This window comes from Vanacampus margaritifer, chromosome 17 (assembly GCF_051991255.1).
Source record: "Vanacampus margaritifer isolate UIUO_Vmar chromosome 17, RoL_Vmar_1.0, whole genome shotgun sequence".
NCBI classification, from domain to species: domain Eukaryota; kingdom Metazoa; phylum Chordata; class Actinopteri; order Syngnathiformes; family Syngnathidae; genus Vanacampus; species Vanacampus margaritifer.
The window spans coordinates 13,188,061-13,206,830 of record NC_135448.1 but is presented as its reverse complement, the minus strand read 5'-3'; the positions used below and the strand labels follow the sequence as shown (position 1 = coordinate 13,206,830).

Below are 18,770 nucleotides of genomic sequence, written 5' to 3'. Positions count from 1 at the left end.
AATCACGTTCAAAATCCAATAAAGTATTTAATAAACTTTTTAAAGGTGTCATTTTTTGAGGCGATTGACGCGTATTTCTTGTATTCCAAAATAAAACACTTTACGCTCATTCTTTCGCTATCACGACGGAAATACACGAACTAAATACGTTTTACGTAGACCACTACATTTTAATACATTGTATGTTTGAAAGTTGGCGTTTTCTGATAAATTGAATCATTTAAGTGGTTACTGTGTCCAATTTTATTTGGTATCACATTATTTTGAAGACAAGTTGTCTTTAACCGGATGTACACATGCTAACCCGGAAAAAAATAACGGATACTAGCAAATGGAAGCTAATGTTAGCCGACAGCGACCAGCTATAATTGCCATTTTTGAAGAATTCGCTGACTGAAAACGTCTAAAAACCATTTATTCGAATGTAGCTGTGAACCCATAGATATGAAAAGATAATTTTACGGACTAGAGACAGTACGAATTTTTTAAGAAATACATTTGACGCTAGCGCGCCCTGCTAATCAACACACCCGACGGATAGCTTTGCTACTTTTGTTTGCTATTAATGCAGAAAATGAGTCTTGCAGTTCACCGCGAGCCCCGAAAGACTGCGGGGAATCGCATGTCCAAGTTGTTGGACGCCGAGGAAGAAGATGAGTTCTACAAGACCACTTACGGAGGCTTCAACGATGTAAGGTGTTATTATTGATGGTGAACTAATCATTAGAAACATATTAGAGCTGGAATATATGGCCCTAAAATAGTATTTTAAAACAAAGCTCATTTTGTTAGTAGAAAAATTAATTCACAATGACGTGAATAAAAAACGGTTTGCTTTTTTCACATTTTCATTGCAAACACGCGGTTACTCTAATTTTAGGACTTATTTAACTTCCAACCACGCCCCCATGAGGATGTTTAGTGTATCTAATGTTGGTTAGAATGAAACTAATGACAAGGGTATCTTTACTTAATGTGTGTTTTCTTGTCTAAACCTTTTTCCTTTTAATTTTATTTTTTATCTCACCTACAAGGAATCCGGAGATGATGAGTACCACGAAGATCACTCGGACACAGAGGATGAGGTGGACAGCGATTTCGACATCGACGAGGGGGACGAGCCGGACAGCGCTCAGGAGGACGACGCACCTCGGAGGAAGAGTCGAGTTGTTACTAAAGCATATAAGGTGGACCAGTGGTTCTTGAACTTTTTACACCCAAAAAATATGACGCTGTCAAAGTACCATTATCATTACCAGTAAAACAACTTACTGAATAAAAAAATAAATGGACACTGCTCCTCTTTTATGCTATCTTTTTGTGCGTCCCATACAGGAGCCCGTGAAGGTGGCCAAGCCCAAGCCCAAACCCAAAAGACCCTCGGAGGAAACAAAAAAGACAGAGAGGAAACCCAAAGCGGAACTCAAGCGTAGGATCCCGCAAGAATTTCAAGATTATGGCGGTAAAACCTCCCACCATTTCCTCGACACTTTTTCACACTTCAACAAAGAGAACATAATTCAGCGCCTTGAAAAAGCTCCTAAAACAGCTACTTGTCTCTTGTAGCCCGCAAGTCCGTGCGCCAGTCCACCAGCGAGCACACCCGCAAGACCAACCTGCGACTGCAAGAGCGCCAGGATGCCCCACGGCGCCGCAGAGGGGCTCACCGAGACCGGCCCCTCACCCAAGAGGAGCTGCTGGCCGAGGCCAAGATCACCGCTGAGCTCAACATTCGATCACTTGGTATCAACTTTTTTTTAAATATATAAATATATATGTTCAAGTGAGGAGAGGAGCTTCATTTAGTAAGGCCATAGCCATGTCTTATAGAAAAGTTTGGTTTGCTGCCATCTTGTGGCAGCTATAAGCAATTAAAAAACGTTTTGAGGGGCTGGTGTCAATTACTGGCGAATCAATTATTTATCTTTTTACAATAACTTTTGACTCTCCGTGTAGAAAATTACGAGCGTCTGGAAGCGGACAAGAAGAAGCAAGTCCACAAGAAGCGCCGCTTCGAGGGACCCACCATCCGCTACCACTCCGTGCTGATGCCCCTCGTCTCGCCGGCGCTTCTCAAAGAGGAGAACGTAGACGTGGAAGGGTACGTTTGCGACGCTGACCTGGCTGATTTATTTATTTTTTATTTTTTTGCTAATCTGCTCACCGGAAGCAATTTTGTTGGAGATGCTTTGAGCGGTTAATCCCTTTTTTTATATCATAATATAATAAAAAACAACAATATATGACTGCTTATGTAATTTGACAGCGGACATTTTTCATTTGTTGAAATTGATTCTGGCCGGTAGGGTTGAGTATTAAGTGACACATCTGCTGTGTACCCCATTTGAAATAGTCCTTAAAAATGAAATATATTTCATATGTGTACATTTTTTATAAAGTCAGTATGGAAGTGAAATAGCCTTGGCAACAATTTCTTTTTTTTTTTTTCTTCTAAAGGTTGGACCAGGACGTCCCTACGACAGCGCCGCCGAATCCCGCCACGCCGTCCCAGCAGCCCGCCGGCGGCCTCTGCTCGCGGACCTTCATTACGTTCAGCGAGGACGAGGCCTTCGAATGCGCGTTCCCGCCCAGCGCTCAGGCAAGTCCGCAGGTCCCCGTACAGGAAATCTGCCCCGTCACCCACAAGACGGCGCTGTACCGGGACCCGGTCACCGACATCCCGTACGCCAACGCCAGGGCCTTCCGCATCATCCGGGAGGCCTACCGTAAGTATGTGGCCGTTCACGGGTTCCCCAACGCCTCGGGAGGGATGACGGGACGGGACGCGGCGTCGAGAGGCGCGCGTCACAGGATGGCGGCCAAGCAGAGCGCACTCGCCACGTAAATGGGTTTATTTTTATTTCATTATGGGAACACTACATCCACAAAAACTGCACAATGGACGGGGGATTTATTCCGTAGGTTAATTCCTGGAACTACAACTCCAAATTGAGTGGATTAAAGCCTTGGGACTCTTTCTGCCATTCTCTCTTTCTCTTTTTGTTTTGTTTACTTTCAATAGACTGCCCCTTTGTACTGTGAAAATGGAACTTTTTCAAACAAATAAAATTTGAAATAATTTATATGACAATTTTCACACTACTCTGCAGCTGTAGTTCACGTGACACATGGTGCTACTTTTCACTTCATTCAAAGCATGCAGCAACAACCCCCCCACACCCCACCGTAATTTTCGACCAGTTTGCCTCACTACTGAAATAGTGTGCACTCGCACTGCAGCATGGGTGTCGGACTCATTTTTGTTTTGGGCCACATTGATGTTAGGGTTTCCCTCAGAGGGCCTTTATAAACTGTGTAAATGTTTAATTGTCATTATTTTTATTTTCTTTAAAAATCAGAAGTCAGGGATAATACTGCAGTTCTTCAAGTTACTGTAAAAAGGTGTTTTACCATTTCTGAAGGTTTTGATTTATTACATATAACAATGGTGACATTTTGGTGGATTTGAAGCAAGAATCGTGGATGTTGATGCACAAAATGTGCTTTTGCGGGCCATATAAAATGATGTGAGAGTCCGTATTTGGCCCCTGGGCCTCAGTTTGACTGCTTGCACAGCAGTAATCATAACCAAGCCCGGCTGCTTAATAGCAAAAAATCTTTGAAGATGGTGCCAAATCACTACTTTTCTATTTTGGGAGCTCTTCCCCTCACTTCAATATAGTTCCTTGACACCATGGTGCCACAGGATCATACCAAAGCGCTACTTTTCTATTAGGGCTTTGCCGCCATCTTGTGGCAACTTTGAACATTTTTGAAAGAGCACAATTTTTTTTTTTTTTGACATTTTTTTGTCAACAAATAACTTGAAAATGTCCACCCACATTTTTGGGGATGTATCACTTACTCGCAGATTATTATTTTTTTTAGTCTGAATTCTCACCCCAAATAGGTGTATTTTCTGTCACCCTGATAACTAATGAAGAAAATGTGACGAGAATAGATTGTTTTGACGTTAATTACCAAGCCGAATATGTCAATGTTCTGTCTTTCCGTCGCTGGCTTTGTCATGATGCGAACAAGGCAGGTGAAGGCGAGCTCGTCTTCCTCTCGGCATGATGATGGTGGCAATGGTTGTAAAGAACTTGTCGTCACGGTGACAGAACAAAAAGAAAATTTTCGCCCAGCTTGGCTAATTGATTCGTTGAGCTGTGACAGCGCAGCGCCAGCGCAATTATCATCCTCATCATCTTTGCTGTGTGGTGCTGTAACATGAATTAGATGAATGGAAAACACTGCAAAGCCCAAACACTTTGACTTTAAATATGAGCAGGTAAAGTCACAATGTTTGCTTCAAGTTAATAACATTTGGAGTTCAACAATATTTGTGGAAAAAAACAGTATGTTAATTCAAATTGTAGTCGCTATTCCAAACACGGCATCCTGATTGATAATGCGTTTGTGGAATATGAGTTAAGCAATAAAATATACCTGTTTTTACCCATGTCAGGGGGCGGACATTTTGTCACGTGCTGTGGACTCAAAATCAGCTTGCAAACGTCACATGACCAGACCTAGAAAACAGGTGAGCTGTGATTAATCGTTCCCTGAACCCTTAGGCACTGGGATGCCATTTTTGAAAGCAAGTGGCAAAATGGCCGCCCCCTGAGATGGATGTAAACTGGTGGATTTTTCTGCTTTATGCATATTACACAGATGCAACATTAAGCACAATGCCATGTTTGGACTAGTGGGAACACAGAACATATTGTTAAAAAAAAAAGAAAAATTATGCCTTCGCTTTTTTATGTTTTAAATTTGGACATAATGCCGTAATAGGTGACATGAGAATGCAACGTGACTTCACTACTCATTTTAGCAAGCATCAACTACTGTCCGTTTCCTTTTCTTTGTTTTTTTGTTGTTGTTATTCCTGAAAAAGAATTTGACGAGAAGACAGATCTTGTATTGATCAACCTTTTTGCGTACAAAGGACTTTTGCTGCATTCGAGGACGGTGGGAATTAGAATTTTTCTGACTTCATAGCAGGAAGTATGCACGGGAACGCCCCTTAACTTGGAAATCCAATTTGCAAAGTCAAAAGAAAGGATTTATTTATTTTATTTTATTAGAACATGAATTGAGTTCTTCTCAAAATGTAACTTTACGTAACCCAACGTGATTTCGACTGACTGTGTTAACCACAACAACAAACAATTTCTCGGAATCAGCTATCTTTGTCGTTTACGTTCGCTTCGAATGCTTTGAGGTCGGAATTGGGCGATTCCAACTGGGATATGTCCGATTTCCCACCTTCCTTGAATGCAGCATTAGCCAATGGACTTTGACCACCATTTTGCGGACAAATACCTTTTGGATTTGTATCATCGGTAATTAGTGGCTTTATAGGACTCTTATCAAACGACGATTATTTGGGTCTTCGGTGACAAATGACTTCACTTCAACATAGGAAATATTGTGACTAATGACCCCCCCCCCCCCCCTCCTTCTATATCAGCAGTTGTGCTTTCCCTAACAGGCCACGTATCTCTTCAGCATTGAGCCTGTATTTTCCAGCCACAAGCACATTTAATTCGATGAAATTTCACCTTCCAACCACAACACTCAGCTTTCGCCCAACCAAGTAAACACTTGGCAGAACGGCGTTATCCTCTCTCGTTCTAGTGTGGCAGTTGCCATGGCGACGGAGTGTAGGTGGTGTACTGTGCTGTACTCTCTCTTCCCTAGTAGCCCAACCACCCCCCCACCCCCACCCCCTCCCAGCCCACCCCACCTCCTTTACAATCCTTCTAACCCACGTCAGTCTCCAGTCATTAAATGCCCACAATTGCCTTTGTGGGACTGTAATTAGATTGCCATACCTGCGCAATGATGAGAATGTCGATAAAATGTGTCAAGTGACAGCCGTTGAAATTCACTTCAAGTTTTGTTTGTATTTTCAATTCAAGCCTTACAAAATGCAGTCTTTTGATGTACCGGTATGTATCAGCCCTTTTTGTGTCTCAAGGTTTTCGTTCTTTCTCCTGTTGTCCATACATGGACTCTCTTTTTTTCTTCTTCTTCTTCTGCTTCTTGTTGCAGGCAAGCTATTCTTTTATCAGTTTCCATGGCGATGCGCATGAGTGAAGGCTCACGTTTGATTTAAGAAGGGGGAAAAAAAATAATGCACATAACATGGACCAAGAGGCAGCTTTTATGGAGTTGGTACGAAGATTTAGCGGCGCGAGTGTTGAAAGTTGATGAAAGTGGTGGGCCGTGCTGTCCACACAGCGTGCCCTTCCACTTCTAAAAATACACCCTTGCCCATCATCCAAGTTCTTGTTCTCGTACATATTTTATATTTATTTATTTGCAAGACAAGTGATTCTGTTATCAGTTTCCATGGCGATGTGTGTGTAGAACATGGCGAGCAAAGAGAGTAAGAAAAGAGACGTGTCACTTAGCCCTGGTCTATATTTAGGAGCGCTGTCCGACCACTGTCATTTATATCGGTGACGATTTAAAGTGGACTTGTTAGGTGCGAATAAACCCGTCAGAATTCACTGTCATGGTCGCTATTATGATGCCGTTTACGCAGAACAGCCGGGTGGAATGAGGCCACAAAATTATAGACTGCATCAGAACAGTAAACAGGCATTTAGCCGCCTTTACTTTTTTTCATAGCATCCAGCTAAGGCGGGATATTGCCTTTATACAGCATTACTGCAATCTGAGAATTTCGTGGCATCTGGTAGTCAAATTTGTTGGACGGGAAAATTAAATGGGAGTCCATTTTCACATTATGGAATCCCTGTCATGGTTACAGTTCTGATACCACCTCCTGAAGGAGGGGAAAAAATGTGTACAAAAGTAGACTTGGTCATTTTTTGCCATTAGTGGTACAGAGGCAGGATATCGCCCATGTGGGATGGGTTTGAGGCCTGTGATTTAGTTACCCGTCACCCACCCTGATGTGTTGAAAGCAACTGTCACTTTTCAGGAAGTCGCATGTCGCACGGTTACAGCAATATCGACGAGAAATGAGATAAATACCGGATCTTCTGTTACAACTGCTGCACCAATTTTAGTGTAATTAATTGCCTGAGGAAAATTCCTTGTACTAGCTCTATGGTCTTCTATTATCGCTCTGATATGACAATTTAATATGTGCCGCTGATCTGTAGAAACGACACGACAACAACATGGGGGGAAATAAAGTCAACCTGGCAATTTTCCACTTTTCGTGATAATACCATAGAGCTGTAACAGAGGTGGAATGCTGTTGATATGATGTTTAAAGAAAAAACGCTCTGTTGGGATACATAGCGCTTAGGGGGCTCTTTGTGCTAGTGGTATTGGTGACTACTCGAGGTTAGAAAAAAAGTGGTATTGAATAGCTTTAGCTGAAAGCAATTGTCACCATCCAGCAAGTTTTACTGTGAAAATATCTAGTCAATTGACAGGTAGACTTTTGCCCCCCATTTTGTATGTAACAGTGAAAAAAAGCTTCTTTGACGGACTTTCCCTCTTGACATTGAACGTCAAAGTCACCATTTCACCCTCACAAATGTAAAATAGAAAGTAGCAATAAGTGATTGTCACATCCGTGTGGGAGATTAAACTCACTCGGGGTGTAATTTGAGCCCTATCGCACACTTCCAATCTCTTTCCAATTAAGCGGCGCGGTGGGGTTCCTCCAGCGGGAGGAGAGCGCTCGCAGGGCGGACTCGCTCGCGTCTCGTAGGCGGTGCTTCCTCACTCCCCCCAACCCGCTTCCCCCTAACAGTCTATCTCACGCGCTATCTCCGCCCTCCAGGGAGAGGCGCATCCATTGAGCGAGCAACTACTCTTTCCTCCTCCTGCCGCCGTCTTTAATCGCAATCGGTCTGCGGAAGGGGACACCGGTTCGGTACCGGACTCAGCTGGACCTCGTTGTGGATTCCCCCCCTCCCCGAAGAGGTCATAAACGGAGGCGGAGCCGAACCGAGAGAGAGAGAAAAATTGCCGCACAAATGTGGATGTTTACCTTTTTTGGATGCGTGCGCGGCTCATCGCTGCAAGGGGGGAAAGTGTTATTAACGCTGATCGGGAGTTCCGACTGATTCCAGGTGCCCGTGAACGCATCATGACCACAGCCAGCAAGCTCCAAAGAGAGAGCGCAACATCTCAGCTGCCCCTGATGGTCCTCACTAGAGTTGGAGGAGGAAGAAGAGAGGTGATGATGATGATGATGATGATGATGATGATGATAGTGCTTCATAGTCTGATTTGCACACACACACATTTCCTCATAAAACACCTGACCGAGGCCGACACGCACACATTTGCAGGGGATGAGTGAGGGGTCACTCCAGGGGGACGCTCAGGTGTGATTCTCAGCCCCGCCGCCGTCGCCGTGGCAACCTGACAACCGGCCCAGTGGGTCCGCAGCCTTGGATGTAACTGAGCTGTCAACGTTTCATCACTGGGAAGCAGCCCCCCCATCATTTTTGGGTGAGTGCTGTACTCAAGTCAGTTTGGCAGCAAAACATGCAAGTGGGGGTCTTCCATCTGTACACTCATTGGAAGTCAGTATTTAAGGAGGGTGGGGGTCCAAAATTGCTCAGTTTTGATTGACATTGTCATGACTTATAGCTTGTTTAGTGTTTATATACACGTCATGTACATTTTCAGCAAAAGTGAACGAGTGATTCCAGAGGGGTAAAAATGTAGCAGTGATGCTAATTTAGCGGGCCACTCAAAGTATATTTGTGCTGACATGTTGCTGCTAACCTTTTAAAGAATCAAACTGCCTAATTTACAATGCTAATAGCTAGCTCCTATTACTTTTGCACTATATCGTCCTATTTTTTATTTTATTTTTTACAAATGAAACGTTTAGTTAGCTAGTCCCCTCCTGCCAATGTCATAATTGTCACTTTTGTGTTTTGTACAAATGAGACATTTACTTACCTTATGTCCTATTAGTCTCATTAGCAATATTGAATTTTGTACTATAGTCACAGTACAAAAGTACTCAATTGTACTTCTATGTGCTTTTAAGACAATTAGTTACACTGTCCCCATTCATTTGTGACAATAAACTCCCATAATGATGATGATAAGTGAGAAAGCAGCTTTCGGCCTCATTGTTGCTATTATCCAATTTTGTGCAGACGGCTTTTTCTGCAAAAAAGAAAGCATTACCACAATACTACGTCGTCAATTTTACTCACAATGGGACACGGCAATATGTATTAAAGAATATCAGATGCACTTCACCCCCATATTTTTAAGTGACTACTTAAAAGTGAAATGGAACTGCATGAAATGTTAATCGGTCAGAACATCCATTTTTGGGGCTTTGATAGCTGGAAATTCTTTTTGCCCAGTTAATACCACATTAGGAAATGCTCTGAGTCCTCTATTTCAAATAAAAGACAACAAATTATTACACAGAAGCTAAATGCAAGTTATTTCTGGAAAAAGTGCAATAGTGAATAGAAGAATCCCAATGACCTGTAATAATTTTTTACAACTTCATTAATTTGTAAAAAAATAAATCAATCAATTAATTAATTAATTTAAAAAATCCTCATCAAAAGTGGTACAATTTGAGTTAACAGGCCACTTCCTGGATTTTGGACATTTTATTCTTAATATTTCTCTTGACTTCCTGCTTCAATCAGAAAAAAGCGCAAACGTAACATGCACGTGGAATTTAAAAAACAAATCCGATCAATTAATCATAGGAACAGCTTGAGTTTGAGCAGCCGCCATGGTGACATTTAGGCCATAAAAGGGCAGCCACGATACGCTGTGCTGCTTTGGCCTGTGATACAGGATGATGGAAATCATGCGTTCAACTCCCAAAATGGAGGAAAAAGAAGCGCAACAACGTGAATATAAACAACTTAACTTGTGTGTGTGTGCCTTGTAGCTGCATGGACGCGTCGTCAAAGTCGTGGCTGCCGCATCAGGGTCAGTTTGGGTTGGGTGGTCAAGTGGAAGTGTGCTGTGGCGGACCCGGCGTTTTAACCCCAAGTGAGTGCGCTCAAAACCCGCCCTGCTGTACGTCGTTTCCCGTCTGTTGTGTTTCACGTTCCCTCCGCCATGGAGGTCGTATAGTCGACGTGGCGTGTTGTTGGTTCGTTTTTTATTTTGTATGTATGTATGTGTATGTAAGTATCAACGGAAGGATTTTTTTTTAAAATGACGAGTTGGGATGTTGCATTTATATTTTGGTCGAGATGGACACATAGTAATAATCAACATGGAAAACTGCAAACCTGTTTTTCGTGGCGAATCCTCCAATATGATCATTAAACATTGACGCCATGTTTCGCCAAGCTGAAAAAAAAAGTTTGGCAGTTTAGTGTCGCCCATCTGTCTGGGTAGCTGGGTGAATTCCATAGTAGGATTTTGTCAAAGCTGGAACCCTGAAATTGCTGCTTCATGCCAAAATGGCCGACTTCCTGGTAACTTTCAAACATTCACCCAGTTTCGTGTCGATTGGTGAAACTAGAGTTTTTATTTTATTTATGTTTTTTTTTTTTTTAAACTTTCTGATAATCCAATTTCATAGCAAGTGGTGAAACTGCTGTCAGGGACTTCTCAAAGTGATCGTGAATTTGCAAAAATGCTTCCTAAGCGGCACAGATAATGGATTGAAAGTTGTATTTTACATAAAAATGCTGTCACTTTATAAGAATAAAGTTGTAATATTACATGCAAAGTCACAATTTTGCAAGAATTGAGTTGCAAATATTACACAAAAAGTCACACTTGACAAGGAAAAAAAGTCGTAATTTCAAGAAAGTGAAGTTTCAATATCATGCAAAAAACTATTTATTTTACAAGAATAAAATCGTAATAAAGTACTATGCATGAGTCATAATTATTATGAGAATAAAATCATATTAGGGAAATGTTATTTTTGTGAGGCCAAATTGTACACAAGAAATTCCAAATTTTATGAGAATGGCGTTGAGAGAATAAAATTGCAATATTACACGAAAAAGGTAACACATTTTATGAGATTATGTATGGAAAAATAAATCACAATTTTACAAGAATAAAGTTAAGATATTGAAAGTCACAGTTTTACTTGAAATACATAATATTTCAGGGAAAAAAATTGCATTTTTATTACAATAGAAAATATATTATACAGACAAAAGACAATTTAACGTGAGTAAAGTTGTAATCTTATACGAGAAATTCTCTTTTGTTGCATTGAAGAGTATTATGACGATTGAGCTCCAAGTGTGGTTAAATCCGCTTATTTGCAAACCCACCACACTGTGTTAAAAAACACACACACACACACACACAGTAGTGTGGCAGAGAGCAAATACTGTAATGTTCCCATGGCAACCAAGCCACAGTCCCTTCGGCGAGCTTGCATGTGCCGGGTGAAAGGCGAGAATGCTGGTCTGCAAAAACAACAAATAGGACACTTTTCTGAGAGTCGCTTCCTTTCTTGTCATTTGCACGTGCCGATACATGCTAATGCCACCTTCCACGTTTTAGCCAATAGGAGCTGGCCTTCTGCAGCTTCCTCCCGCCCCCACACTGCGCTGCCTCAACCCCTCCACCCACCTCTGCTGTTCAAAACCTGCAGCGCTTCTTCTTCTCCTTCTTTTTCTCCTCCTGTGCCATTTTTTTTTTATTTACTTGATTGCTGCCTGCGGGGCTAAAAATAGCAGCAGTCAGAAGTGTCACTTGTCTTTCTTTGCCCACTTTGCATAAACACCCGAGAACCGAGCTACTGCTTTCTTTAAATGTTAATGTCATTAGAGATGCAAAAATTATGAGGGGGGAAAAAATGATTACAATTGTGCTTGAAAGTTTACATACTCTAGCGGTACGAGCGCACTGTGTGGTGACACAAACGCTGAATGCCCATAACATGTCAAATACGGTGGCAATTGTTTTGATATTTTCAGAGGTTAAAGTTGACATTAGTAGAGATGTGCATGTGCATTTTGGTGACAATTAATAACATTTGTGTGTCATTAAGTGGCATGTAGCTTGATTTGTACATTTGCAGTTGTGTTCATAAGTTTACATACCCCTTCAAGCACATCTGTAAATGATTAATGCAATGTTTAAAAAAAAAAACATTTTCGAGTAATATTATGACTTATTTTGTCATCAATTCAGCCTTTATAACGTTTGCTCATAGTTTTTTAAGTGGAATTTTGTTATAAAATTAGGAATTTATATTTTAACTTTTATCTCATTTGCCTTTATTCTCATAAATAAAAATACCACTTCATTCTTGACTTTTTTTTTCCTCCCATATTTTGAATTTAATCCTGTAATATTTTGACTTAATTTTCGCAATTATGACTTTGCCTTCTTGACTTAAACCTCGTAAAATATATATATTTTTGTTTTCATAAAATTATCACTGTTATAGTGTTTTGACTTTTATCTCTTAATATTAACATTTTACAAGATAAATATCAGTTTGGGTGTGCAACATTATATATATATATATATATATATATATGACAAATTAATTAAATTTTTTGTTACTTTATTACTCAAAAATTTTAACAGTGTATAATCTCGTTTTGTGATATTTAGACTTTTTTCTTATGGGATTGTGACTATTATAAAATGACCATTTAAATCTTATAATATTGGATTTTTTTTTAATTTTTGAAATAAAATGAAGCCTTCCATATTTTTACTTTGTCGTAGTATTTTGACTTCTGAATTCCCATAAAATTACAACTTAATATGCCAGGATAGTTTTGAGAATAAGTAGTACATATCATTTTTTAACTTTTAAACTTTTTTTGTACTGTATTTTTATACAAATATTTTTGGATGTGACCCTAATAATTCTTCACATGGAACGTTAAACACTTTTTCAGCCACAGCTTTAATGCAAATAGGGATTTGAATACATCATTGAAAATGGTAATTTTTACCTTTGAGGTGTCCTGGCTGGTCCAAATGATAGTACAGTAGGCGATTTGGGGTTGCCACGGCAACAGCAGAGCTGCTGTTTTGTGAAGCATCCAAATGATTTTGAATACGATATTTCAAGGTGACATTTAAATGTAGCCTACTATATAATATGATCAAAAAAAAGAACTTGCGAGTGTTTGACATGTCAAGCTTGATTGGGACTTTAGCTGCACGTCCCTCCTCTCGCACTCGGCCTCAAACCTCCTAGGCGACGCCGGCAGCTTGTCAAAGAGGCATCAAGTTGATACGTGGCCAGTTTTTTTAAATCTTTTTTTTTTTCTCATCGCCGTCACGGAGGCTGATCGCCTGGACGGCTCGCTTCAAACGAGCAAGTCGGACTCCTTGAACCTTTTTTCGAGGCACGTCAACCACTTCAGACTCAGTCGACTTTACAGACCGGCTGCTTGTTCGCTGACACGTGGCAGCTTTTGGGGCACTTGGGGATGAATTTCCTCACTTTTCTCAGGAATTGTATCATGTTGCATAAGATGATGTCATTAATTAATCAGCGTAAAATGGCAGACTTGTTTTCTCTTTTCGGTATTGGGTGTTGTGACATTTTTTTTTTATTTTTTTAGTTCCACTCATGATAGACACCGCTGTTAAACGTCACGTTGCTAAATGAAACTGGCTTTGGTGACAACATTTTCTAGAGTTTTTTGATGAGTCATCAAATTTCATACGACTACATGGGATGACGGAGAGAAAAAAAGTCACAATTTGGGTGTTTCCCGACTGTCTAGTGTAGTCTACGCAGTTCAAATGTGGTGACAAACAGAAAAAAAACATTTAGGACAATTTGGTCTCTGAACGACACCTTAAAACAGGCAAAATGGCCGCCTTGTTTTATCTTTTCGGGATTGGGTTCTTAACACTTTTTTTTTTTTAATCGATATCACTCATAGATTTCACGTCTAAATTCACATTGCTAAATGAAACTGGCTTCAAGGGGAAGTCACCCCCCCCCCACACATTTTTTTTTGGGGGGGGGACAATAATATGCTCTATGCAGCCTCACTAGTCTAAATATGGTATTCTGGTTAATATTACATTAGTGGAATATGAGTTAAGCAGCAAAATCCAGGCGGCCATTTTGCCACTTGCTGTCAAGTGAAAATGACATCACAGTTGCACAGGTATCAGGTAACAACCAATCACAGCTCAGCTTAAGAAAACAGGTGAGTTGTGATTGGCCGTTGCCTGAACCCTGAGCAACGGTGACGTCATCTTTGGTCGACAGCAAGTGACAAAATGGCCGCCCCCTGAGATGGATAAAAACGGCTGGATTTTGCCGCTTAACTCATATTCCACAAATGTCACATTAATAAGAATGTCATGTTTAAACTAGTGAGGTCACTTATAACATATTATTGTCAAGAAAATGTTTAAGGTCGACTTCCATTTTCAGGGTCTTCAAGCCTATCTTCGGTGAATTTGAACACAACTCGTCGGCGTGAAGCCCAGTTGGGAACATAATGTATTGCTAATGCACTTCTTTTTTTTTTTTTTTTTTTTAAATCTGCGGTTTCATTCAACTCTGATTGAATTAAAAGGCATGTACTGTATTCGTAGAGGGACGCATGATAAGTGGCAAGTACGGTTCTCTTAACACCCACTCCGCAGTCTTCTTGCTCTGTATCGCATCTAGCTAGAGGCTGGAGCCGCCCACACACAGCAATTTACATCCCGAACGGAGAGTCAACAAACACACACTTGCGTTTTGCGTCACATTAGTTGATCAGGTGGCCGCTCCGCCGCCAAAGAAACGGCTCGGGTTCGGGACGTGCGTCTTGCGTTTTGTTTGTACCGCGAACGCCACCTTGAGCGGTTCAAAGGCGAGCTAGTCGTTTCCACGGAGACCAAACAATTAGCCCAGGTTTCAGAATAGAACCTGGCGAGCGGCCCATTTGCAGGCTTTGGGAGGAAATCACAAGATGACACCGTGTGTATTTTGCTCACATTAGTCATTGAAGTCAAAGACGCAGACTGAAATAGAATCGAGGAAGAACAGGAAATGGATCCTTTGTGTTGTAATAGCAAATATTTGATCACAAACATCACTCATATTCACAATGTGGAGGAAAAAAATTGTGATGCATGTTGAAGGGTTCACACACTGAAAATACTGACGTTAAGAGCATTTTATGGAGGCGGGGAGGCCAAGATAGTGTGAGAATTTTGTTGTGATTTCCCTTTTTTTTTAAAGTTATTTTTTGCCTTCTCTCGTAACATTTGACTCACTATTGTCATCAGCTTACTTTATTATTTTTTTAAATGACAAGTAGAATCTCATAACCTTTTTTCTTATAATTACTGAATTTGTTGTTCATTCAATTGTGAGTGAATTATTTTGTCTTTTTTTCTCATAAAATTCCAACTTAAATATCATTCAATTACCACCACCATTAAATGTGATTATATAAAATGACAGTTACATAATCGACGTTTCTGGGTCTAACTCCTCACATCTTAAACTTGGGCGCACACAGACGCCGTCGTCATTGTTTTGGTGCTGCTGCTTTGGTTAGCAACAGAGTTCAAATGGGCTCCGAAGCCACTTTTCGTCACGGTGCTGTCATGGAGACTGTGAATGTCTGTCCTTGTGTCTTTATCGACAATGTTGCTTACATGTTAACTGTCCGTTGTGGATTTGTCATCAACTTGAGTTGCGCGCTCAAGTCATGGGTTCTAATTCAGTGGAACCAACACAGTCCGTCATTGAACAAAAAGCTCAAATAAAGTCAACCTTCTCATGCTTTGAAAACACTTGACTGTGATTAAGATGAGTCACAATTTTTTTGGACCTATAAAAAAATTACCAAATAAGCCAAGTAAGATTAAAATTTGCCAAGTTTCGAAATATTTATATATTACACACATACATATATATATACAGTATATATATATATATATAATTGACTATTAAAATCTATGGTACCAAATATGGTTCCTTAGGCGTTAAAGGCTAAGTTACCGAACATGGTTCCTTGCCTAACACTTGTGGCATCAATCTGTAGTGCTTGACATTGGAGCTTCCGTTGTATTGTGCCACATGATACTAAATTAATTGTCTTTTTAATTTGTTTTTGTTTGTTAATAATGCAACTTAACTTGTTATGGTGCCATTTTTTCACCCCACCCCCCCCCCCCACCCAGACCAATCACGCAGGGCAAGTTTTGCTTCTGTGCGACAGTCAAGCATGGAAACGCCTCCCAATGCCACCCCGCAGTCCTTCAGACAGCCCGTGAGTGCACAGCAACACATTTAAGTGAAGATTTGTGGATTGTTTTATTGGATCACATTGGATTTATAGCTGTTCGTCCACAGCATAAGTCGAAAGGGGGATGTAAGTCACCTTTTTTCAACATTCAGAGTTTCCTCAATCGAAGGCTGAAGGGCTCCATCAAGAGGGCCAAAAGTCAGCCTAAACTGGACCGGACCAGCAGCTTCCGACAAATGATTCTGCCCCGGTTTCGTAGCGCCGATCAAGAGAGGTTGGTCATGTTTTTTTTTGATTTTTTTTTTAACTGGATTGCAGGCTTTTGATGAGCTCATTCACTGCTATTGATGGCTCTAGATGTCAAAAATTAATTTGAACTATTTCAATTAGTTTAGCATTTTTTGTATGTAAGAGTATGAAAACCTAGCATTTTTTTTATTGTACATTTATAACAGATATACAATTTGTGATTAATCGTGAGTTAACTATTGAAGTCATGCAATTAATTACAATTAAAAAAAATTAATCACCTGACGTGATTAAAAAAAAAATTACTAAACATTTGGAGCGTCAGTCGATTACATTTTTTTATAGTAATTAATCGCATAGATTCACTAGTTAACTCACGATTAATCAAAAATGTTATATCTGTTCTAAATGTACAATAAAAAATTCTAGGTTTTCATACTCTTGTTAACAAAAGTGGGAACAAATTTGAAACTAATAGAAATAGTTCAAATGAATTTTTGACGTCTATAGCCGTCAATGGCAGTGAATGAGTTAAACATTGTGATTAAAACCGCTCGGAGGTACCATTTTATTACATCTGTATGATGATGTGCACACAAAAAAAGCGAGCATTTCCTGCGGCTGTGATGCCAGATTCTTGTTTTTCATCCTAACGCGGGGGTCACGTCTCCGAGGAATCGGGGCTGCATTGTTGTCAGACGATTTCTGCTGTACTAACACAATTCAGTCACGACACGGACAGGAAGTGAAGACGTCGAGGAAGAAAGTAGAGCTATTGTGCTGACGCTAGCCACAAGAGGGAGAGAATAGACATTTTGGGGGCAAATATGGGTGTCCAGTGTTGTTTAAGTATGCTATAAAAAAAAAAAGTAAGTAGGATAAAGCAAGGGCTTTAAAGTTAAAAATTGTGGTTCTTTTAGTAAACAAATAGGGTTCCTTTGCCATTAAAAGCTCAACCTTGGATTTATTCCTTGCCTGAGTGATGTTACATAAGTGACATTTTACCCTTAAAAAATGTAAATGAGAAACAGTTCAGAATACTATTGTTAAAAGCTGTTCCCATTATGGTTCCTTGCCTGATAAAATCGAAGGTACCAAACATGGTTCCTTGCCCGCTAAAAACTAAATTACGCTACCAAATGTCCTTTCTTGCCTAATGAACCAGAACATAGACTGTTAAGAAGACATTTTGAGGATATGCGTTAAAAAAAAAAGAAATAATAAGAATTAAGTGTAAATGTAAACCCACATAGTTGAGATGAAGGAAAAAAAAACTGCATTAAAGCTGGGGGTGATGTAAGGGTCGGCGGCGTGGTTATGGTCACCTTGACTTTCTGGCCCCATTTCATACCGCTGCCTGACAGCTGCCTTCACAGCCGGCTTCCCGTTCTGCCCACACGCGCTTAATTCTCTCCGATGATGCCGCGAAGGTGTCCGACGGCCAACTTCGCACTCTCTCTTCCCATCGCAGCTGCTCAAAGTCGCCTGCCAAGCTTGTGTTTTGTTTGTTTTTTGTTTTTTTTTAACTTTTTTTTTTTTCATCTCCTGCATCTTCTGATTGACATTAAACACAGCACGGAATTAACATTCCAAAGCTACTTCATTTAGCTCCTTCATTTCCTTACTAATCCCTTGTTTTTTATGCTCAAAGACTGCAGCAGACTTGTTAGGTTCACAGTGCAGTGAAAAAGCTAATTAAGTAATAAAAAGTATAAAAAAAATATGCTTGTTAATATAAGATACCAACTACAGTGGAATTTGGTTTATGAACATTTTTTTTTTAAAGGAAAAAATACCCATGCACTATTTTTGGTTTACCAACAGTCTTAGCATGGCCTCTAAATTTTGTGCTTTTTTCCCTAATACTTCATAAATGTCATTGGTTACATGCTTTAGTTATCTTTGTTTTGTTTGTTTATTTTCCTCCTAAAAGGGTCACGTATGTAGAGGAAAAAAATGAATGTAATTCTTCCCCCCAAAAAATTACCAAATCCAGCATTGAAATAAAAAAATTGCAGCTAAATCAGCTAGCATGCACTGACGTTAATGATAAAGCTAGCAATTAATAATACATAATAATAATTTATTTATATAGCGCTTTTCTAGACACTCAAAGACACTTTACAATGGAATGGATACATTATTCATGCACTCACACTTTCACACTGTGGTGGCGGTTAGCTACTTAACTAGCCACAGCTGCCATGGGGCCCTACGGCCCCTCCGACCAAACATTCGCACCTTTCCATGCACCAGTGTGAGTAGCACTGGAGGCAATGTGTGTGAAGTGCCTTGCCCAAGGACACAACGACACATGACTTGGGGGAGAGCAAGGATCGAACAGCCAACCTTCCGGTGGTTACTGAACGACCGTCTCCA

The 18,770-nt window shown here is 40.3% G+C and overlaps 2 protein-coding genes across 5 annotated transcripts in view; both read left to right on the top strand.

Moving 5' to 3' along the window:
- The first annotated feature begins 322 nt into the window (after window positions 1-322).
- Window positions 323-3,085, top strand: vps72a (vacuolar protein sorting 72 homolog a). Its single transcript, XM_077549742.1, has 6 exons — window positions 323-691; window positions 1,035-1,187; window positions 1,336-1,462; window positions 1,567-1,743; window positions 1,957-2,101; window positions 2,458-3,085. The coding sequence occupies exons 1-6, from the start codon at window positions 566-568 to the stop codon at window positions 2,843-2,845; spliced, it is 1,116 nt and encodes a 371-aa protein (XP_077405868.1). The 5' UTR covers window positions 323-565; the 3' UTR covers window positions 2,846-3,085.
- A 2,774-nt stretch (window positions 3,086-5,859) lies between these two features.
- LOC144037018 (ras/Rap GTPase-activating protein SynGAP-like) overlaps window positions 5,860-18,770 on the top strand; it is a 30,659-nt gene continuing 17,748 nt past the window's right edge. For 2 of the 4 annotated variants that reach the window (XM_077548124.1, XM_077548123.1), the window contains exons 1-5: window positions 5,860-8,173; window positions 8,289-8,451; window positions 9,878-9,981; window positions 16,078-16,166; window positions 16,295-16,416. In XM_077548124.1, coding sequence (XP_077404250.1) covers window positions 9,882-9,981; window positions 16,078-16,166; window positions 16,295-16,416 — 311 coding nt within the window. In that variant the 5' untranslated portion in view covers window positions 5,860-8,173; window positions 8,289-8,451; window positions 9,878-9,881. The remainder of the gene's footprint in view (window positions 8,174-8,288; window positions 8,452-9,877; window positions 9,982-16,077; window positions 16,167-16,294; window positions 16,417-18,770) is intronic. The other 2 variants (XM_077548125.1, XM_077548126.1) reach the window with 2 other exon arrangements.

Bases quoted from the DNA above. Each gene is read 5' to 3' on its own strand.
- vps72a (XM_077549742.1), top strand. From the start codon at position 566: ATGCAGAAAATGAGTCTTGCAGTTCACCGCGAGCCCCGAAAGACTGCG. The intron at 692-1,034 runs GTAAGGTGTTAT...CTCACCTACAAG, and splicing joins CTTACGGAGGCTTCAACGAT to GAATCCGGAGATGATGAGTA. The intron at 1,744-1,956 runs GTATCAACTTTT...CTCTCCGTGTAG, and splicing joins GCTCAACATTCGATCACTTG to AAAATTACGAGCGTCTGGAA.